At 40.1% G+C, this 18,857-nt stretch overlaps 1 protein-coding gene across 36 annotated transcripts in view; it reads right to left on the bottom strand.

Moving 5' to 3' along the window:
* The window catches only part of AGAP1 (ArfGAP with GTPase domain, ankyrin repeat and PH domain 1), a 653,489-nt gene that overhangs the window by 169,545 nt on the left and 465,087 nt on the right, over positions 1-18,857 (bottom strand). For 26 of the 36 annotated variants that reach the window (XR_010591412.1, XR_010591414.1, XR_006175449.2 and 23 more), the window contains one exon: positions 13,312-13,473. The exons of 9 other annotated variants lie outside the window; for them this stretch is intronic. Coding sequence is in view for 20 of the 27 variants with exons in the window: in XM_008172585.4 (XP_008170807.1) it covers positions 13,312-13,473 (162 nt within the window). In the remaining 7 variants the exon portion in view is untranslated. Of the gene's footprint in view, positions 1-13,311; positions 13,474-18,857 lie in introns of those variants that run through there. One more of the 36 variants, XR_010591413.1, reaches the window with a different exon arrangement.

Genomic DNA, 18,857 nt, shown 5'->3' with positions numbered 1-18,857 from the left:
GCACTAACCTTTTACCTGAAAGGTCAGAATCCTATGATCTCTCTGGGATATAAACTTGAAGGCCTGATACAGAGAAGATTCACTATTCTGACTAAATCTTGGGAAGCGATAGTTTATATTCTCCATAATAAAAGGGGTAATTTTTCTGAGCAAGAGGGGAAAACAAATTGAACTATGTGCAGAAAAGAGACTGATTTATTGAACCTATCTAGACAATCAAGTCAAATTAAATCAATATTAATTAATAATCCAGAGGAAAAATAAACAGGAAACTTTTCTAGCCAGATGGCATATGCCACACCCAATTCCATCATTTCTGTTTAAATCTTAAACTAAATTAAAGGCAAAAATCCACATTAAATCAACATTAAGGCTGTAAATCTGGATATCAAAATGTCAAGAAATGAAAAGCTTTAAGTCTCTAGTAGCAAAGTTGAGTTGATCACATTGTAAATAACTCTGAGTTAAACATTCAGCAACCTACAGAGTAAACAAAATTCTTATACATAGTCAAGGTGGCCATGGTGAAATTACTGGAACACATTCACGTTCCCTACCCTTTTTGTTTTCAAATGTACAGCCTGAAAAATAATTTCTTTTTTTTATTTAATTTTCTAGGGTATTTTAAAAGACAAAAAAGGAAGGTACATTTCGGTAGCACTGTGAAACTGTAAAAAGCTGTGTTGTGGAATTCTATATTTAAACAGCAACACTATGTAAAGTTACAGAAAATCCCTATCTGCGGCACTGTGCAGTTGTACAACTCCAAAATGCCACAGGGGAGAACATACCTAAAAAACCAAAACATTATTTTTAACGCAAATGCCCAAACACCTATTCACACTTTTCAACATTAAGATTAGTCTAAACTTCATTCAAACACTCTGCAGCTGATGGCTCACTACTGAAGGACTGATCATTAAGGCTATGATTATGTCATGGAGGGCTTGGAAGTCACAATCTGTGTCTTCCAGAGACCTCCATGACAATGGCGCACTTCAGGAGCCTGGCCGCCACGAGCGGCGGAAGAACCCCCCTGTAACTCCCCAGCCCTGCAGGAGATCTCCTCCCAACTCCCAGCCCCGTGGGCGGTGGAGAGACCTCAGCAGTAACTTAGATGCCACTGGCGCAGGCCTCCCCTGCAGTTCTCAGTTGCTGCGGGCAAAGGGGGACCCCGCAGTCCCCAATTGCCTTGGGGAACCCCCCCCCAGCTCTTCAGGGTGGTGGAGGATCGCCCCCCAAGCTCCCAGCCACTGGGTAGGGGCGGGGGACTGCAGCTCCCAGCTGCTGCATGCAGAGGGGCAGGGTGCTTGACCCGCCTAGTTCCCCATTTTGTCTGGGATGTTTTTAGTAAAAGTCAGGGACAGATCACGGCTTCCATGAATTTGTGTTTATTGCATGTGACCTGTCCATAACTTTTACTAAAAATACCCATGACAAAATCGTAGCCTTTGATTAGTATATTAGGATGATCTTTTCCCCTCCACAATCGATGTGGCTCCTAAGAAGCTGCTTTCTATACATCTCTCTTTTGAAAGAGATCATGAGGTAAACACACGACCTGCCATAGATGAAACATAGAGGGGCAGAGTGCCAATAGTGGAAGTCATCTTTCAAGTTAAACGAATTGCAGTAGACTCAGCCTAGATAACGTGATAACAGGTTCTTTAAAAGTAACGTATATAAAGTCTTTGATGTCCTACGATGGGATGTTGATGTAAAACACTTTTTTTTTTTGGTGGTGATTCTTTGTTAACATAGAGCAACATTCAGCAAAATGTTAATGGTTACCAACTCAGTAAATATTGACTGCTTCTGCTCAAACAAATTTTACTGGAAGAATTTTTCATCTACAAGATTAATCAGATCAGAACAGGTTTAATCACTATTTGGGCAGCAGATCCATAGAATCATAGAGTTAGAAAGGACTGCAAGGGTCATCTAGTCTAACCCTGTGCTAAGATGCAGGATTTGTTGTGTCTAAACCACCCAAGACAGATGGCCATCCAGTCTCCTTTTGAAAACCTCTAGGGAAGGAGCTTCCATAACCTCCCTAGGCAGTCTGTTCCATTGTCCTACTGTTCTTACAGTTAGGGATTTTTTTCTGAGATTTAATCTAAATCTGCTATGTTGTAGTTTGAACCCATTGCCTCTTGTCCTGCTCTCTGTGGCAAGAGAGAACAACTTTTCTCCACCTTTATTATGGCACCTTTCAAGTATTTGAAGATCACAATCGTATCCCCCCCCTAAATCTCCTCTTTTCCAAACTAAACATACCCAGTTCCTTCAGCCTTTGCTCATATGGCTTATGTTCCATTCCTTTGATCATCTTTATCACTCACCTCTGGATCCTTTCAGGTTTCTCTACATCCTTTCTATACACTGGTGACCAAAACTGTACAGAGTACTCCAGCTGAGGCCTAACCAGCGCTGACTAGAGAAGTACTATAACACCCTGTGACTTGCATGCTATGCTTGTGTTAATGCAACCTAAAATTGCATTTGCTTTTTTTTGGCAACAGCCTTGCATTGCTAACTCATGTTGAGGCTGTGATCCACCACAATTCCCAGATACTTCTCAGCAGTGCTGCCGCCAAGCCAGTTATCCCCCATTCTGTATTTGTGCATTTGGTTTTTCTTCCCTAAATATAGCACCTTACATTTGTCATTGTTGAATTCCATTTTGTTGGCTATAGCCCAGTTCTCCAATTTATCAAGATCCCTCTGAAATTTAGCTCTATCCTTCAAAGTGCTTGCAACCCCCCCAGCTTTGTGTTATCTGAAAATTTGATCAATATACTCTCCATTCCTACATCAAGGTCATTAATAAAGATGTTAAACAACACCAGACCCAGAAAAGATCCCTGTGAAACCCCACTTGAGACCTCCCTTCAATCTGATATCATTCCATTTATTCCACACACTTTTTTCGCATTTGTTTAACCAAGTATGTATCTGCTGTTGAGCCCACATTTCTCCAGTTTATTTATCAGAATGCCCTGTGGGACTTTGTCAAAAGCCTGGCTGAAGTCCAGGTATATTGTGTTCACCACATTCCTCCTATCCACCAAACCGGTTACCCTGTCAAAGAAGGAAAGCAAGTTGGTTTGGCATGGTTTGTTCTTAGTAAATCCATGCTGACTGCTACTGATTACCCCGTTATCCTCCAGGTATTTGCGAATTGAATATTTTATACATTGTTCTAGTAGCTTCCCAGGTATCGAAGTCAGGCTGACTGGTCTGTAGTTTCCCAGCTCCTTCTTTTTGCTGTTTTTAAAGAGGGGCACTACATTAGCCCTTCCAGTCTTCCGGGACCTCTCCTGTCATCCAAGATCTTGCCAAATATTATTGCCAGCGGCTCCGCTTCAGCTGATTCCTTCAATTCTCTGGGATGAATAGCATCAGGCCCCGCTGATCTGAATTAATTCAAATTGGCCAGAAGATCTCTGACGTGCTCTTTATATGCATCCCTTCCCCTTTATTGTCTATGGTAACTAGTCATCCGGTCACATTTTATTTTTTGTGAGGTAGGTATTGACCCTTCCTATCATCTTCCGTTACCAGTTCACCTTCTCCATTGAGCGGAGGACCCATACTATCCCTGATTTTTCTTTTTTGTCTGACATATTTGAAGAACGCTTTCTTGTTGTCTCTAACATTTCTTGCCAGCTCCAACTCATTCTTAGTGTTGGCTTTCCTGATTTTATCCCTACACACTTGCACTATTCCCATATGTACTACTTTGGGGACATGCCCCACCTTCAATTCCCTAGGTGTATCCCTTTTGGTTTTTAGATTGCTAAAACACTCTTTGCGCAGCTAAACTGGCCTCCCATGGGTCGTCTCATCTTTCCTCTGCACTGGAATAGCTTGATGTTGACCCTCTAATATTACATCTTTTAGGAACTGTCAGTCCCCTTTGACTCTTTTTCTTCCTTATTAGTCTTTCCATGTATCGCGGGTAGCCGTGTTAGTCTGTATCCACAAAAACAACAAGGACGCATGGACCACCGGACTCCTTGTAGTCTTTCAATGGGATCTTGCCTGTGTCTCTGAGTTGGCTGAAATCTGCCTTTCTGAAGTCCAGTGTCCTCGTTTTGCTGTCGTCATGTCCCCATTTCCATGGGATCATGAATTCCATCAGATCATGATCACTTCCAAGTTTTCGTCAACCTTCACGTTCACAACTATTTCATCCCGGTTCATCAAAACCAGATGTAGAATGGATGACCCCCTAGTTGTTTTCTTAACTTTGTCCCCTTCACATCCTAAGAACTTGCCGGATGTATTATGTTTTGCTGTAATAGTCTTCCAAGAAATATCAGGGAAGTTAAAATCCCCCATTAATACTAGCTCATGTGTGTTAGCTAATCTTACCACCTACTTGTAGAACGACTCCTCCACTTCCTCTTCCTGATTTGGGTTACAATAGATCCCCACCATAACATTGCTACTATTCTTTTCCCTTTTTACCCTCACCCAGAGACTCTCAGTAGGTCTGTCGCTCACTTCCTCTTGGACTTCGGAGCAAGTGTATACATTCTTGACATACCTGTCCTTCTGGAACAAGCGATATCCCTCAGTGCTGGTACTCCAATCATGGGAGATGTGCCACCAAGTCTCTGTAATGCCAATTAAGTCATAATTTTCTTCATATTATAGGACTTCCAGTTCATCCTGCTTGTTCCCCATACTCCTTGCATTTGTATACAGGCATCCAAGCTATCTTGCAGACTGCCCTGTTGCTTTTCTTCTTGCCTTTTTAATGCAATGGTGGTTTCAAGTCCTTGTCCAGACATTTGCCCCTTTTCCTTTTCTTCATTACTTGAGCCTAGATGTGCATTGGCTAGCTTTTTGTCGCCACCTAATTTAAAGCTCTCTTTATAAGGTTAGCCAGACGATGTCCAAAGATGCTCTTCCCAGTATTTGATAGATGGAGCCCCTTCCAACATGGTAATCCTCTTTCCTGGAACATCAACTCGTTGTCAAAAGCCAAAGCCTTTTTGCTGACGCCATCTATGTAGACATGCATTTATTTCCAGGATTTGACGGTCCCAGCCGGGCCTTTTCCATGTGTCGAGAGCACAAATATAGCGTTTTCACTGAGGAAAGTTGGCAGAAACTCCTCAATGAGATTCTAGCATTATTCAGGGAGCTTAGCATACAACCTGCCAATTGGATCTTCAAGTCTTGTGAAAAGCAACTGGGACGCACTGGATTTCCTGATGGCTGAGATTAACAATATCTTCCTATAGAGAGGTAGGTTACTTTGCTTCACTTAATTTAAGCCATCAGGGATTTGCCCAAGGAACCACCATGTGTTGCTGCTATTAACTAATTTTTCCTTATCCAGACAGACCATGAGAAAATTATAATCAGGCAACAGCAGTGCCCTTTGGAGCTCTCAGATTTCCTTCATTTATCTCAATCTATTTTTAGGCCTACGCATGATACAGACCACACTGATCCTGTTGGTTGATGATCTCATGCTGGTGGACAATGACCAGGTGTACATGATGACTTTTCTTTATATGTGTTAGCAGCTTTTGATTCTAAGTAACCTTTAGTTCTGAACCAGTCTTGTTTCTTCCCTCTCAAGGAGTTCTACAGATTGTTTTTTGACATCTTTTATAGGTTTCCGCACGGCTCTATCCTGTGGCCCCCTCCAGTTTAACACATATGTGATGCTGCTAAGGGAAAGTATGACATAATATGCAGCCAAGACTACGAACATGCAAATGATATAGAATCATAGAATATCAGGGTTGGAAGGGACCTCAAGAGGTCATCTAGTCCAACCCCCTGCTCAAAGCAGGACCAATCCCCAACTAAATCATCCCAGCCAGGGCTTTGTCAAGCCGGGCCTTAAAAACCTCCAGGGAAGGAGACTTCTTGAGCTGCTGTGTGTCACTCCCATAAGAACACAGAAGTCAGTCTGTACTTTAACATGGTGCTCTGATACTGTGGTGATGAGGACCCTGTATAGCACCTAGATAGATGGATATAATGTCTGGTGAGAAATGCACTCTGGATGAGAGCAAATTGGCTGAAGGCTAATCTGGACAAAGTTGGTGATGACGACTAGGGGTTGGGGGAAGGATCTCGAACATATGATAAGGAGAGTTCTGTCCTCTGTTTTGAGATCAGGAAGGTGCTGCCTTTTAATTAATTCACAATTTGTTCTGGGAATCCCAGTGATGTGAGACCAAAAGCACCTTTTTTATCTCCACTTTTGCAACTATTCCCCTTAAGTCTGGATCTTGACATCTCTATCCTTATTTTGGGTAACTCCAGGTTGGAGAACTGCAATGCTTTTTACTTGGGGCTAAATTTTAAGAGCATTCTGAATCTAGAAGTAATACAGAATGTAGCTGTTTCCCAGTTAGGCACTATTAGCTGCAAAGAAGATGTGTCATCCACAAAAACTGAACTGGCTTCCCAATAATTTTCACATATGGGTGAAGGAGCTGACATTGTTGTCACTATACGGTTAGAGTTTTAGATACCCAAGAGATTAGCCTGTGTTCCATGCATGCCAGATAAACTGTAGTTGGCTGAAGCATGAGAGATACAATTTTTCAAGAGAGACTAGTGAATCTGGGTGCCCCAATTTTGAGGTGTCCATATTCAGGCACTCTGAGGGAGCTGGTTTTCAGAATGTGCTAAGCACCTGTCCTGTAATTATTAAGTCTCTTAATGGTATCTCACTATTCAATTTGGAAAATTTAGCCCATTACTTCATGGTGTTCTTAGCAGAGGGATCTTCATTGTGGAATTTGTTTTCCCTGCTATTCTGACACACTGACTTTCTGCAGGGAGTGGTTTGCTTTGTAGCGAGAAGGGAGTTTGTATGTAGAGATTTTTTTTTGCATACTGTTTCTTTCCTTTTTGTTTAAGATAAACAACAATTTAAAATTATTTTTACATTTGTATATGCAGTGAATTATATAAGTTAAAAATAATTGACACTACAGCAAACTCCAGAACACTAACCAACTGTTAAATGGGAGAACAGCACTACATGCACAGAAATCTACTTAAAACCATCTCATTTCTCTAAAGAGAAAGAAAATTGGCTGTAGGATTTATATTGCTAGAAAACCAAGAGAGATTTCTTTCTGATGGAAAGATAAATACTGCATGGCAATATAACCAGCCACCACTCATCTGCTATTAGATGAATAGAGGAGGAAGAAAATCTCTCTTAAGAAGTGTCAAATATAAGTAAACTTCTTTGACTAAGACCTTAATCAAGACTTAGCCCTTTTAAGCAGCAGCTAAGCATTTTGTTTAGATCATTCTTTATATTCTGATTAAGAACCTATCTGATAGCAGATAAAAAGCACATTAAGAAATAGGGAAGATATGGGCACTCAGCTAGGTAATAGCCCAAACCTTAAATCTTTGTTGTTGTTGTTTTGTTTTTGTTACTACACCAAAATACTGTAATGATGATTGGAAAATGTATGGTCAAAATACCATGTTGCAGCCTTGCAGATCTCATCTGGTGGGACTGACCAAAGCCTGTCTTGTAGACGCTGCAACATGATTGATTGAGTTGTGACATGTCCCCTCAAATTTCAATGTTGCTACTATGGTGCAACAGTCACAGATGCACACTGATAGGTTATCAGAAAAGGTTCTTTTGGACACAGGCTTGCTTTATGTTCCACTCTTACAGAAAAACAAAAATGGTGGATTAATTCTCTAATGGCATTCCCCACTTTTCAAAGAGACTTTGTTGATGCAACTAATTTGCAGAACAAAGCTCCCCCAAGTTGAAAGCTAGAAAGAATTAGAAAATAGTGGCACTGCAATACTTGTTTGAAAGCAAAATGTAAACATTTAATTTGAAAACCAGAAAGCAGTAACCTGACCTGTGTGTATAAACAAAGTAAAAAACAAACACACACATTTGCATTTTAAAAGAGAAGATTTGAAAATCCATTCCTTCTCGTTTACTACTTGAGACTTGAGTTCAGGATTCTGTACATGTTCTGCAACTATTGATGATATTACCACTTGAAACAGGAATCCCAGCATTATTTTAGAGGGTTTTGTGAAGATACTAACTATTATAGGGAACGTTCCAAATCTTGTATGCAAGACTTATCAGATAAGTGACAGAGGAACTAATTTTGAAAAGCTTTGTGAATGTATTAAAAATACAATATAGTTTACCTTACCCGAACTGTGTTATTGATTTGGGATTATAAATGATTCTTTAAAACTAAAATCTTTCCAGTTCACCTTCAAAATTGAGTTTTGACACTACTGCCAGAAGAAACTTCCTGAGTGTGCACACAAAGCCAAGTCTCTCTATTCAAACGTACAGTAGGTCTTCAGAGCCCGTAACTCACTAATTGTACGAGACAAAGCGATTGCCATCAGAAAAGTAACCTGGGTAAGGTTTGCATAAATGTACAAGCTCAAAATACCAATTGTATCCCCTGGCACAGCAAGATCTTAATTTGAGGTTGATAAACCCTGATAACACCAAACTGCTGGAGACTGAATAGAAACTAGGTGTTGTGCTTTATACAAGATATTGAAGAGATGACACTGTAAATACAATAAACCATCTTTCAGAGATTAAATATATGCAGATTGCATTCAAGAAGATTTCATGTGACAATATGGCAATAATCTATTCTAGAAATATACGTGGTGCTCCATAAAAGCAGAGAACAAATACCCTGTCGCATGTGAATTAATCTAGTTTGAGGCACTAGAACTTATGCAAGAGCTAGGTATTATCATTACTATTATTACATATAAACATTTGTTATGTTTGAAATGGAAAGAGGATCTAATGTACTATTTTAGGGACACATTCCAACAAATCAAACCTTAAATCCTAACTTCTCAGAAGAGAGGGTGAATGAACTTCTGAGGCTAGGTCTACACTACCCGCCTGAATCGGCGGGTAGAAATCGACCTCTCGGGGATCGAATTATCGCGTCTCGTTGGGACGCGACAATCGATCCCCGAATCGACGCTCTTACTCCACCAGCGGAGGTGGGAGTAAGCGCCGTCGACGGGAAGCTGCGGAGGTCGATTTTGCCACTGTCCTTACAGCGGGGTAAGTCGACTGCGATACGTCGAATTCAGCTACGCTATTCACGTAGCTGAATTTGCGTATCTTAAATCGACCCCCCCGTAGCGAGAGAGACCTGCCCTGAGAAGAGAGAGAATGAATGAGCTGCATTGCATATCTTGGGATGGAAAAGAAATGTTCAGCCTTTTGTTAATGAGATCTGGAGAACTTAGTTTCCTGATCTCATAAAATTGGCTATGGTCACCTTTTATCAAAAGAGATGGTCCTATTAAGATCATGGAATTTCTCTCTCTTGAGCTCTGTTAAGATCTATAAATTGTATGTAATAGAGAACAGACGTGATCAGTATTCACCAGTGATTGTATCAAGTGCTAGTAGTATCAACTGATACTTTCCTCTGGAAGAATGAATTTCCTACGCAAGCTTGAGATACTTCATAATTCGAGCAATGGCCAATGATTGACCAAAAATTCATAGGCCCAGCAAAATACAGCTATTTCCATTTTTTACAATATAAAATAATAAAATACAAACAAGAACTCTGAAGTCTAAATACTAACCAAGAGAAAACTAGAGCTGAATTTGAAGAGAATGAAAAAGTGGGTGTGTACTTCCTTTCTGTGCCAAGAAAAAAAATGGAACTGATGGTTAGATGAACAGAGGCAGTATTTATTTAGTACCACTAAAAGCATGTGTGAAGCACACACAAAGGATCTTGTCTTGAAGTAAAATTTAACAACTAAGCAAGTTAGGAATAGCTCCCCAGAGACCATATGACCCTCCTATCCCCCAGGAGTGTGAAGCCACACCTTTAAAGAAAATTATCCATCAAGAAAATGATTAATCAAAGAAAAAAAATCACTGGCTTCCAATCAGATTCAAGAAAACCCATCAGCCAATAGTTGTTGCAGAGGTAATTGTTCTAAATCTATCAATAAACCTAAGCTGCTCCTTCATTGACTGCAAACACCAATTTCTTTCACAGAGGATTATAAGTTGATGTTCATGGTCTTACTTCTGCCATTAGGGTGATAAACAGTTTAAGCTACATCAGGATCTGACATGTAGATCAATTCTAGGTCCATAAAGAATCTATACAAGAGGTTCCCAGACAGGGATTTACTGCCCCCAGTTTTTATTCTCTTGCTGCTAAAATTACTTCTGTCAAACACTTACAAGAGTAAGAAAAAAGGTAAAAAAAATTAATTTTTCGTGTAGTCCTGGAACAGTCTTTTTAAATTCAGAAACTTACAGACCAACATGTTACTGCATTTAAAATTATGCTGAGCAGCATGTGGTATTTAGCTAAATAGCGATCCAAACCTATGATTTGCTCACTATCAAGCAGACAGCAATTTGAAACATTGAACTAAGCTGTCTAGATTTTCTCTAAGGGCAGTCACAGGCTTCCTGTTACCAGTGCCAAATTATATTAGACATTTAATTTTAAACCTCAGGTACTTAAATGTAAAACCTTACAACAGTAATAGTCATAAAGCAGTGGGGCATTCCATTTCAGAGAATGGATTTTTCTATTTTTTCCCCTTTAATTTAACCAGCACCTCCTGTTTTGTGGCTCTGCCCACTACAAAGTAATTTATCTAATTAGGAGATGTTCACAGCTGCTTAAAAGACTGAAGCCCCAGGAAACCAAAGGTCTGGATAGGAAGACTTTGAAAAGTTCTCCAGAGCCACACAAAGTATTAATTTAATGTGAAAAAAGGTGCAGAGAAAAATTGAATCCCAATATGTTATTTTGTCTACAATAAAACCATGTGACAATAAGCAGGCATATTCTCCAGTACATTGGCATTTGAATTCCAAAAGATGCTTAGCTTCTCCCTATCCCTGCTGCTCTCACAGCATTATCTTTTTATGATTCTAAAATTCAAAACCTTTTATTGGGGCAAAAAAGCTGAAATTAAAAAGGGGTTTTCATGTGTCAACTGCCAGCATAAAGGATAAGTTCTACAATCTAAGAGAAAGAGGGGGTACACTGATGGAGATGAATCATGTTTGAGTTTTTGAAGTAGTTTTTATCGATCACAATAGTTAATGTTTATGCTGACATTTGTTTGTCTAAGACTGTCCACTAAGCACCGACCTAGTGAAAAGAAGTTCTCCCAGTATTTTCAAAATGTAAAAAAGCAAAGCAGGAAATGATGCAAATATCACGTTTCTATCGTTATTTACTTCTCAGTCTTCCTGTATCCTTTGAGTAAATGGAGCACAGCTGACCCTGACTGTTGTCTCTTATGATCCAGAAGTAATTACATATGATTGTCAAGTCATAAAACAGAATTAGATGTCCTTAATGTAAGGAAAGAGTCCAGCGGAGGGCAACAAAAATGATTAGGGGTCTGGAGCACATGACTTATGAGGAGAGGCTGAGGGAACTGGGATTGTTTAGTCTCCAGAAGAGAAGAATGAGGGGGGATTTGATAGCAGCCTTCAACTACCTGAAGGGGGGTTCCAAAGAGGATGGAGCTCGGCTGTTCTCAGTGGTGGCAGATGACAGAACAAGGAGCAATGGTCTCAAGTTGCAGTGGGGGAGGTCCAGGTTGGATATCAGGAAAAACTATTTCACTAGGAGGGTGGTGAAACGCTGGAATGCATTACCTAGGGAGGTGGTGGAGTCTCCTTCCTTGGAGGTTTTTAAGGCCCGGCTTGACAAAGCCCTGGCTGGGATGATTTAGCTGGGAATTGGTCGTGCTTTGAGCAGGGGGTTGGACTAGATGACCTCTTGAGGTCCCTTCCAACTCTGATATTCTATGATTCTATGAATGTAAGACGTATAAAATGTAGCTGGGTGTAGGAGAAAGGGAAGGGCTCTTTTTCTTACCAGCATAGGTAACACACTCATGAATGCTGTAGGGCTTGCCCACATAAGAGAAAAAGCTAAGATCAGCAGATACACCACCCAAAACAGCAACAGCTGTGTGCGTGTGCGCATGTGCCACAAAATGTGTCCTTCTGAGACCCTTATAATTGTCACTATTTTAAGGAGTAGCCTCAAAAGCAGCAGTTTCTTTTTCTCTAATTCTCTTTCATGGTCACTTCATCCCGTGTTGTTCACACCCTTCCTCCATTTACTCTGTTCAAGGTTCCCTTTGCTTTCCACGTTATGATTTCTCCATTCCATTACTTGCACCATACTTTCGTGGGCTCCCCATGGTGCTTCCCCTTGCTGCTCTTTCAAATACTAAAAATTTAGCACTTGCACAGTGCATTACTAACATTAATGGAATCTTCACAACTCCCTATGTGAGGCGAGTAGTATAGCCCCATTTTACAGATGGGACTACTAAGGCAGGAAGTGACTTGACCAAGGTCACAGACAAATTATATGTTAGACCTAAGATTGGAATAAAGGACTCTCTTGTTCTCAATCCCATGTGTAGTCCACTGGACCACAGCTGAATACTTTTATGCTATTCAGACATTCCCCCTTGAGGCCAAAGCCCACAATGTGTGCTTAGTAGAGGAACAAGCTCAACTGCAAACAGTTTACTACAAGTTTGTAGGGAGCTTATAGCAGCTCAGGCAACACCTCTGACGCAACATCAAATTGGTCTGGGATCTTTTCAGAAATCAAGATATCAATGACAACTGTGATTTTGTTGGACAAATCACTATGACAAACTTGCAACCCTTGTGATTGGTCACAGTTTCAAGGCTCTCTTCACAAGAGAGATGGCTAGAAACGTCTTTGAAAAAGGAAAGAGTAACCCTGACATTTGCAAATTCCTCCAACTGATGTTATGGAGACAGTGGCTGTGGGATTCATTCCAAAGGCTGGCTCTGTCTACAGCTAGCCAATTACAACAATAAAAATAAAATAATAAATAGTTCAACACTTAGGACCACAAACAAAGGGAATAAGGGGATGAGAACTGTGTACCTTCATTCACAGATGCAGTGAAGATGTCTTGGAAGCTATGCACTTAGAAAACAACCCTGGCTTTGCTATGCTTTTAATAATTTTGGGCCTATGTGAAATTTCAGGCATGGAGTAGTTGACAACACAAGGCATCTCCTTCCTGGTGCAGTTACGTTCGCTGCTTCCACAGCACTCCTAGCCTTTCCATGCCACAGGAAGAGATGTTTTGTTAATTTATGTTCTTCTCCCCCCTTCTCATCCTTTTTGTTCTGTTTAAATGGCTGCAGATTTGCTTAGGACAATGTACCCAGATGAGTGACATAAGTCCACACAGAAGAACTCTAGTAAAAAAAACCCCCAACTTGTCTCTTACCACTGCTGATGCCAGAGTTTGCAATAACTGTTGCCTCACTCCATTGGTCAGCACTGGAAACTGAGTAGGAACGCTGATGCATACCATCGGGGCGACTGTTGAAGGAGACTAGACTGATCCCACTTGCCATCTGAGACACAGACGTACTAGTAGTCACATTTCCTAGAAACAAACAAAAAAACCCCCCCGTTACTATACAAGATAATGCTGATTCACATTAAGGAGAATAAATCTTACAGTACCACAGAGCAGAGACCGCACTAATTTCATTAATGTGGAGAACAGCAGCAGCACTTGAATGCAGTGTTCGCTAAACTTTTGGAAGCTGAGTTCCGCCGACCCTTTTCTAGAAAATGGAAATACTTGCAAGCCCCCAGTGCATCCCTGGTATATGTTGTTAAAAGCCTACACATCTTAGTTTATATATCCTCTGCACTGCCCTAGCTAGTCCTTCCTACCCACCTCACGGGCGTGTGCCTCATGCTTTGGGAAGTGTTGGCTTAGTGCATAAAAGACATGCTGAAAAAACCCAATCCTTAAAAACTAATAAGCATTAAGCAAACCATCCATTGTACCCTTACAAAAGCAAGTCCTGAAAATGTAACATGACCCTCTAAACATAACTCTAACAACGAAACGTGTAATAACTACATCAAATAGAGACACTTCAAACCCTCTTATCCTAATTCAATTATTTTAATTGAGTATCCCCACCACTGAATAAAGCCAAAATTGAAAAATCTACAGTGCCAGTAAATAAACTGGTACTAGTAGCATAAAATCAACTATAAAACCCATCTTCCACAGACTTAACTATCACCAACCTGGAGGCAATACCAGGGGGCAAATGGGTTTAGCGCTTTCATGATCCATAAGGACTGTGACAGATAATAGTTCAATAAAAAGTTTAATGGAGGAAATAGCTTAACAGTGATCTAGTTGAATCAAGTTTAGTGACAAAACAAAGAAAACCCTTTCCATGAACATAGACTTCCAGTGGTCTCAGTCTTTCCTGTTCTTGTGTTTGACATGAGCAAGAAATTTCACTCTGCAGTTTAGTTTTTAATCACATACTCCATTACTGATTTACAATTTACTGTTTAAACAAATTTAAAATATTTTTGAAGTGTTAGTTTGATTTTTGTAAGAATGTTTTAATAGCTGCAATCTCTTCATGGCACACTTTACCAAAACACAGTGGACATTGTGAATCCATTGTTAAGGCTATCCTACAGTAGGGTTAAATGGCTTTAAGAATACTATTTTTAGAGACAGATTTAAAGCATTTAGTATTTTCATCCAAAGACAAAATAACTGGTGATGGCTTTCCAGCAGAGCTGAATTGGAAGCAAAGTCATCTAAACCTACATACAACGTACAGTTAGTAAAGTTTGTAAAGAACCTTGCAATTCTTTGCTACTGAAGACTCTCTCTATTCTGTGTGTACATACACACACTTTTAAGATACTTTCATACAAAAACTTTGCACTTCCATAGCACTTTCAATTCGACAACCATTGATGAGTTCAGAAACATTGGTGAATTAAGATTCAACACTCTTGTGAGGGAGTTAATTATTATCTACTATTATTTAACCTGTGGAAAAAGTGGGAAATGACCAAAGATCACAGAGGAAGACTGTGGCAGAGCGGGAAATAAAACCCAGATCTCCTGACTCCCAGTTCCATCATGACGACTTTTCCCAACAGCAGTGTTTTGAAAGAAAGAGCAGCTTTGTGAAATACTTTGTGCTAGATGACCTCCTGAGGTCCCTTCCAATCCTGATATTCTATGATTCCTATTAGAGTTTGTGAGATTGCCTCCCTGAGACCAAACACTATCTGTCTATGGTACTTGTATAACCTCCATTACTGTAACATCTGAGCACCCCAATCTTTAATGAATTTGTCCTCAACATAACCAGGAGGTATTTTACAGATGGGGAACTGAGGCAGAGAGAGACTAAATATCTTGCTCAAAGCCACATAGGAAGCCTGTGGCAGAGCATGTATTTGAACCTGGTTCTCCTGAGTCCTGGGCCAGTACCTTTATCACTGGACTTCCTCTCTAATCCCTTTTTCCGAGCCATTCTTTTACCCATGTGACCTCCATAATCTGATTGGCATCTATTACACTGGTCACAAATTAAATCTACAACAGGTGAACACTTCTTTTGAGCCTGTTTGAACAACCAATTTAATGCATTTTACTAAGGCTAGTATCTGAACGTCCTGTACCAGTGTTTTCTAAAGAGGCATTAGGAACACATGTAAAGTTCAGCAACGAAACCTTGCCCACAAAACAGCATATATGTGGTGAAGATTCAGATTAGAACCCCACCTCTTGATTGAAGTCTCATTAAAATACTGAATTGAGCGCACACAGTTTTTTGCATTCTTTCTAATTAAATAAATACTTTTTCTCCAAATGAATCTCTCTGCGCTCCAGCTCATGCTCTCTCTGATATAGTATCAGCACACTTTTCCTCCAGGTTTTATAGTCTGGGAAAAAAACTTGAGTCAGAAAGTTGCTAACAAGAAAAAAAATAAACACAACTATTGTGCAAGCTCCATTTTGGCTGACACATCAGGAACTTCCAGAGCTGAAAGTTGATTCTCTACAGTTTGAGGGAAAGAGCCAAACTCTGACTGTGAGCTGCAGAAGATTCCTATCCTACGCGGACCAGACACACAGGGACACATATACTAGAGAGACCAGACATTACTATTTGTGACAAGTATCAGGGGGTAGCCGTGTTAGTCTGTATCTACAAAAACAACAAGGAGTCTGGTGGCACCTTAAAGACTAACAGATTTATTTGGGCATAAGCTTTCGTGAGTAAAAACCTCACTTCTTCGGATGCATCCGAAGAAGTGAGGTTTTTACTCACGAAAGCTTATGCCCAAATAAATCTGTTAGTCTTTAAGGTGCCACCAGACTCCTTGTTGTTACTATTTGTGAATCACTTAGCTCATCATCACATTATTGTGCTATTATTTTGCAAATGTGGGGGAGCTGTAGAAAGGCTAAGCTGTATTGCTTTGTGTTTCTAATGGGGTCTCACAGAAATGTGTCCTTGCCCCATTGCTATTACATAATTTATCATTGATCACATATAAAACATTGCTGGAAAGCTATGCAGATAACACAAATTAATGGAGTGGTAAATAATAAGGACAAATCAGTGCTATAAAGCGATCTGGATCACATGGTAAGTTGGGCTCACTTATGTTCTAATACAGCTAAATGGAAGGTCATATCTAGGAGGTTACGACATAAGTCACACTTATTGGAAAAGGGGCTGTATTTTGGAAACCAGTGAGTGACAAGGACGTACGGGTCATTGTGGATAGCCAGCTGAAAATGAGTTCCCAGTATGATGTTGTGGCTAAAATGGCAAATACTATCCTTGGATGTATAAGCAGGGGAATACTGAGTAGATGTATGGAGATGTTATCACTGGGTACAGCATCGGTGAGACCTTTAAGGAATCCTGTGCCCAGACTTTTAAAAGAATGTTGCACACTGGAAAGGGTTCAGAAAAGAGCTACAAAAATGATCTGAGGTCTGGAAAACTCATTTTATAGTGAGACACTAAAGAAGCTCAATTTATACAAGAGAAAGTTAAGAGGCAACTTAACTTGAAGTCCATAAGTACCTATATGGCATGATTTATGATAGTAGAGGGCTCTTTAATCTAGCTGACAAAGGCATAACACAAAATCCAATAGTTAGAAGCTGAAGCTAGACAAATTCAGACTAATAAGAGGACACTTCCCCCTTCTCCCCCCAAACAGGATAATAAACAATTGGAACAACTTACTAAGGGATGTGGTGGATTCTACATCACTACATCTTTTCAATCAAGACAGAAAGTCATTCTAATAGATATGCTCTAGCTCAACCAGAAGTTACGGGCTTGATGCAAAAACAACTTGGTGAAATTCTATGGCCTGTGTTATGTAGGAGGTCAGACTAGATAGTCACAATGACCTTTTCTGGCCTTAATAAGTAGGCATCTATAAAAATTTCCTTTAAGGACTCCCTCAGAACTGATTTCAGAGTTTTTATATTTAAAGACTTCGGACACAGAAACTGATATGACACTTCAGATCGAACCCATATCTCAATCTCTTTGGAGAAGCAAAATAGCAGAAATTGATTGCTTGTAATTTGTATTCAGAGAACAACTACCCACTTTTCCAGTAGATGGGGTGATCTGCTAATGCTGATATTTCTGATACTACCCAGTTGTAAACGCTTGCGGATAGATGGGGACCCTAGAACATCCTACTCCCCAGTGTCCCTGTCTTGGGTTGTGAAGGGTTTGTTCTGACAAACTTTTCTGCCTTCCTGAGACTACTTCATTTCCTCTTCAAAACCAAAACAAACAGTAAAGTGCTTAACTAGCCTGCCCATAGCCAGAGTTCATTGGGAATTTTCCCTTTCCCCCCCAAGAAAGCTGCTATGATAGACCCTGATCCTATAAGCATACATGCACATGTGTAACTTTATTCATTCAAATAATCCCATTGGGCTTCAAAGGGACTACTCAGATACAAAGTCACCAAAATGCACAACTGTTGGCAGGATTGTGGCCCTTAGTGAACATAGTCCTTTGTGATCTTTTCGTCACAGCAAAGTATAGTACAGGTGAGCCAGTAGCCCAGCTGAAAACAGTCTCAAACTCACAAAAAGCGTACAGATCAGATGTCGGTCAAGAGCAAATGTTGCTGCTCATCTGGTCATACTATGGTGTCATACAGTCTTAGTAGCTGACTTGTTCTGCTTTAATGTTCCCTGGCCTGGTGGTTGACTCTTGCATTCCGAGCATGGCACTCCAAGGTTTTCTGACCTGCCCATTGCCATGTCCTGTCTTCAGGCCAAAGCTAGGAGATATATGAGGTCACACATCTCAAAGAATAGACTACACTAAAGATATTTATTACTATATATATTAGATTACACTAAAGATATTTAATATCCATGGCTTAAAAAGCCCATACTGCCTGTGGAAGCATGTGATATTATCATGCCTCCTAGCTGCTGAACTTGGGACATTAGATGTTGCACATTAGAAATTCTCCTCTCTTATATATGAAATAATGCCTAGTTTATAGCTTGTGTTAGGAGAGGACTACTGAGTGGGATAGCTGCTGACCTGAGTGGTAGGGTCACTAGAAATCTTTGTTTGATTGTTTTGGAATCAGGTAAATTCTGTCATGGTATACCAATTTAGAAGCAGCTGGATGAATAAGTCAGGTCTTTTCACTTTTTCTTTCATCTGGAAACAAAACAATACTACCTGCACTTCCTTGATCTCAGAAACCACTTTTGTATCGCATTAAACTCTAAATTCCTTAACTATTTGCACCTTATTAAAATCCTCACACAACAAAATGGTACCTTCTCCCCATTCCCTTAATTTTAAGTTTGGACAATTGAGGAAGGTAAAGATTTTTATGTGTATTAGGTTTTATATTTTACTTGTTTTAAGCCTTGTTTAGAATGTTTACAGCATTTTTCTAGGCTTGTTCTCAACTTTC

The sequence above is a fragment of the Chrysemys picta genome, chromosome 11, assembly GCF_011386835.1.
Source record: "Chrysemys picta bellii isolate R12L10 chromosome 11, ASM1138683v2, whole genome shotgun sequence".
NCBI lineage: Eukaryota > Metazoa > Chordata > Testudines > Emydidae > Chrysemys > Chrysemys picta.
The sequence above is the reverse complement of the archived record's forward strand: the minus strand, read 5'-3'. Positions and strand labels throughout refer to the sequence as shown.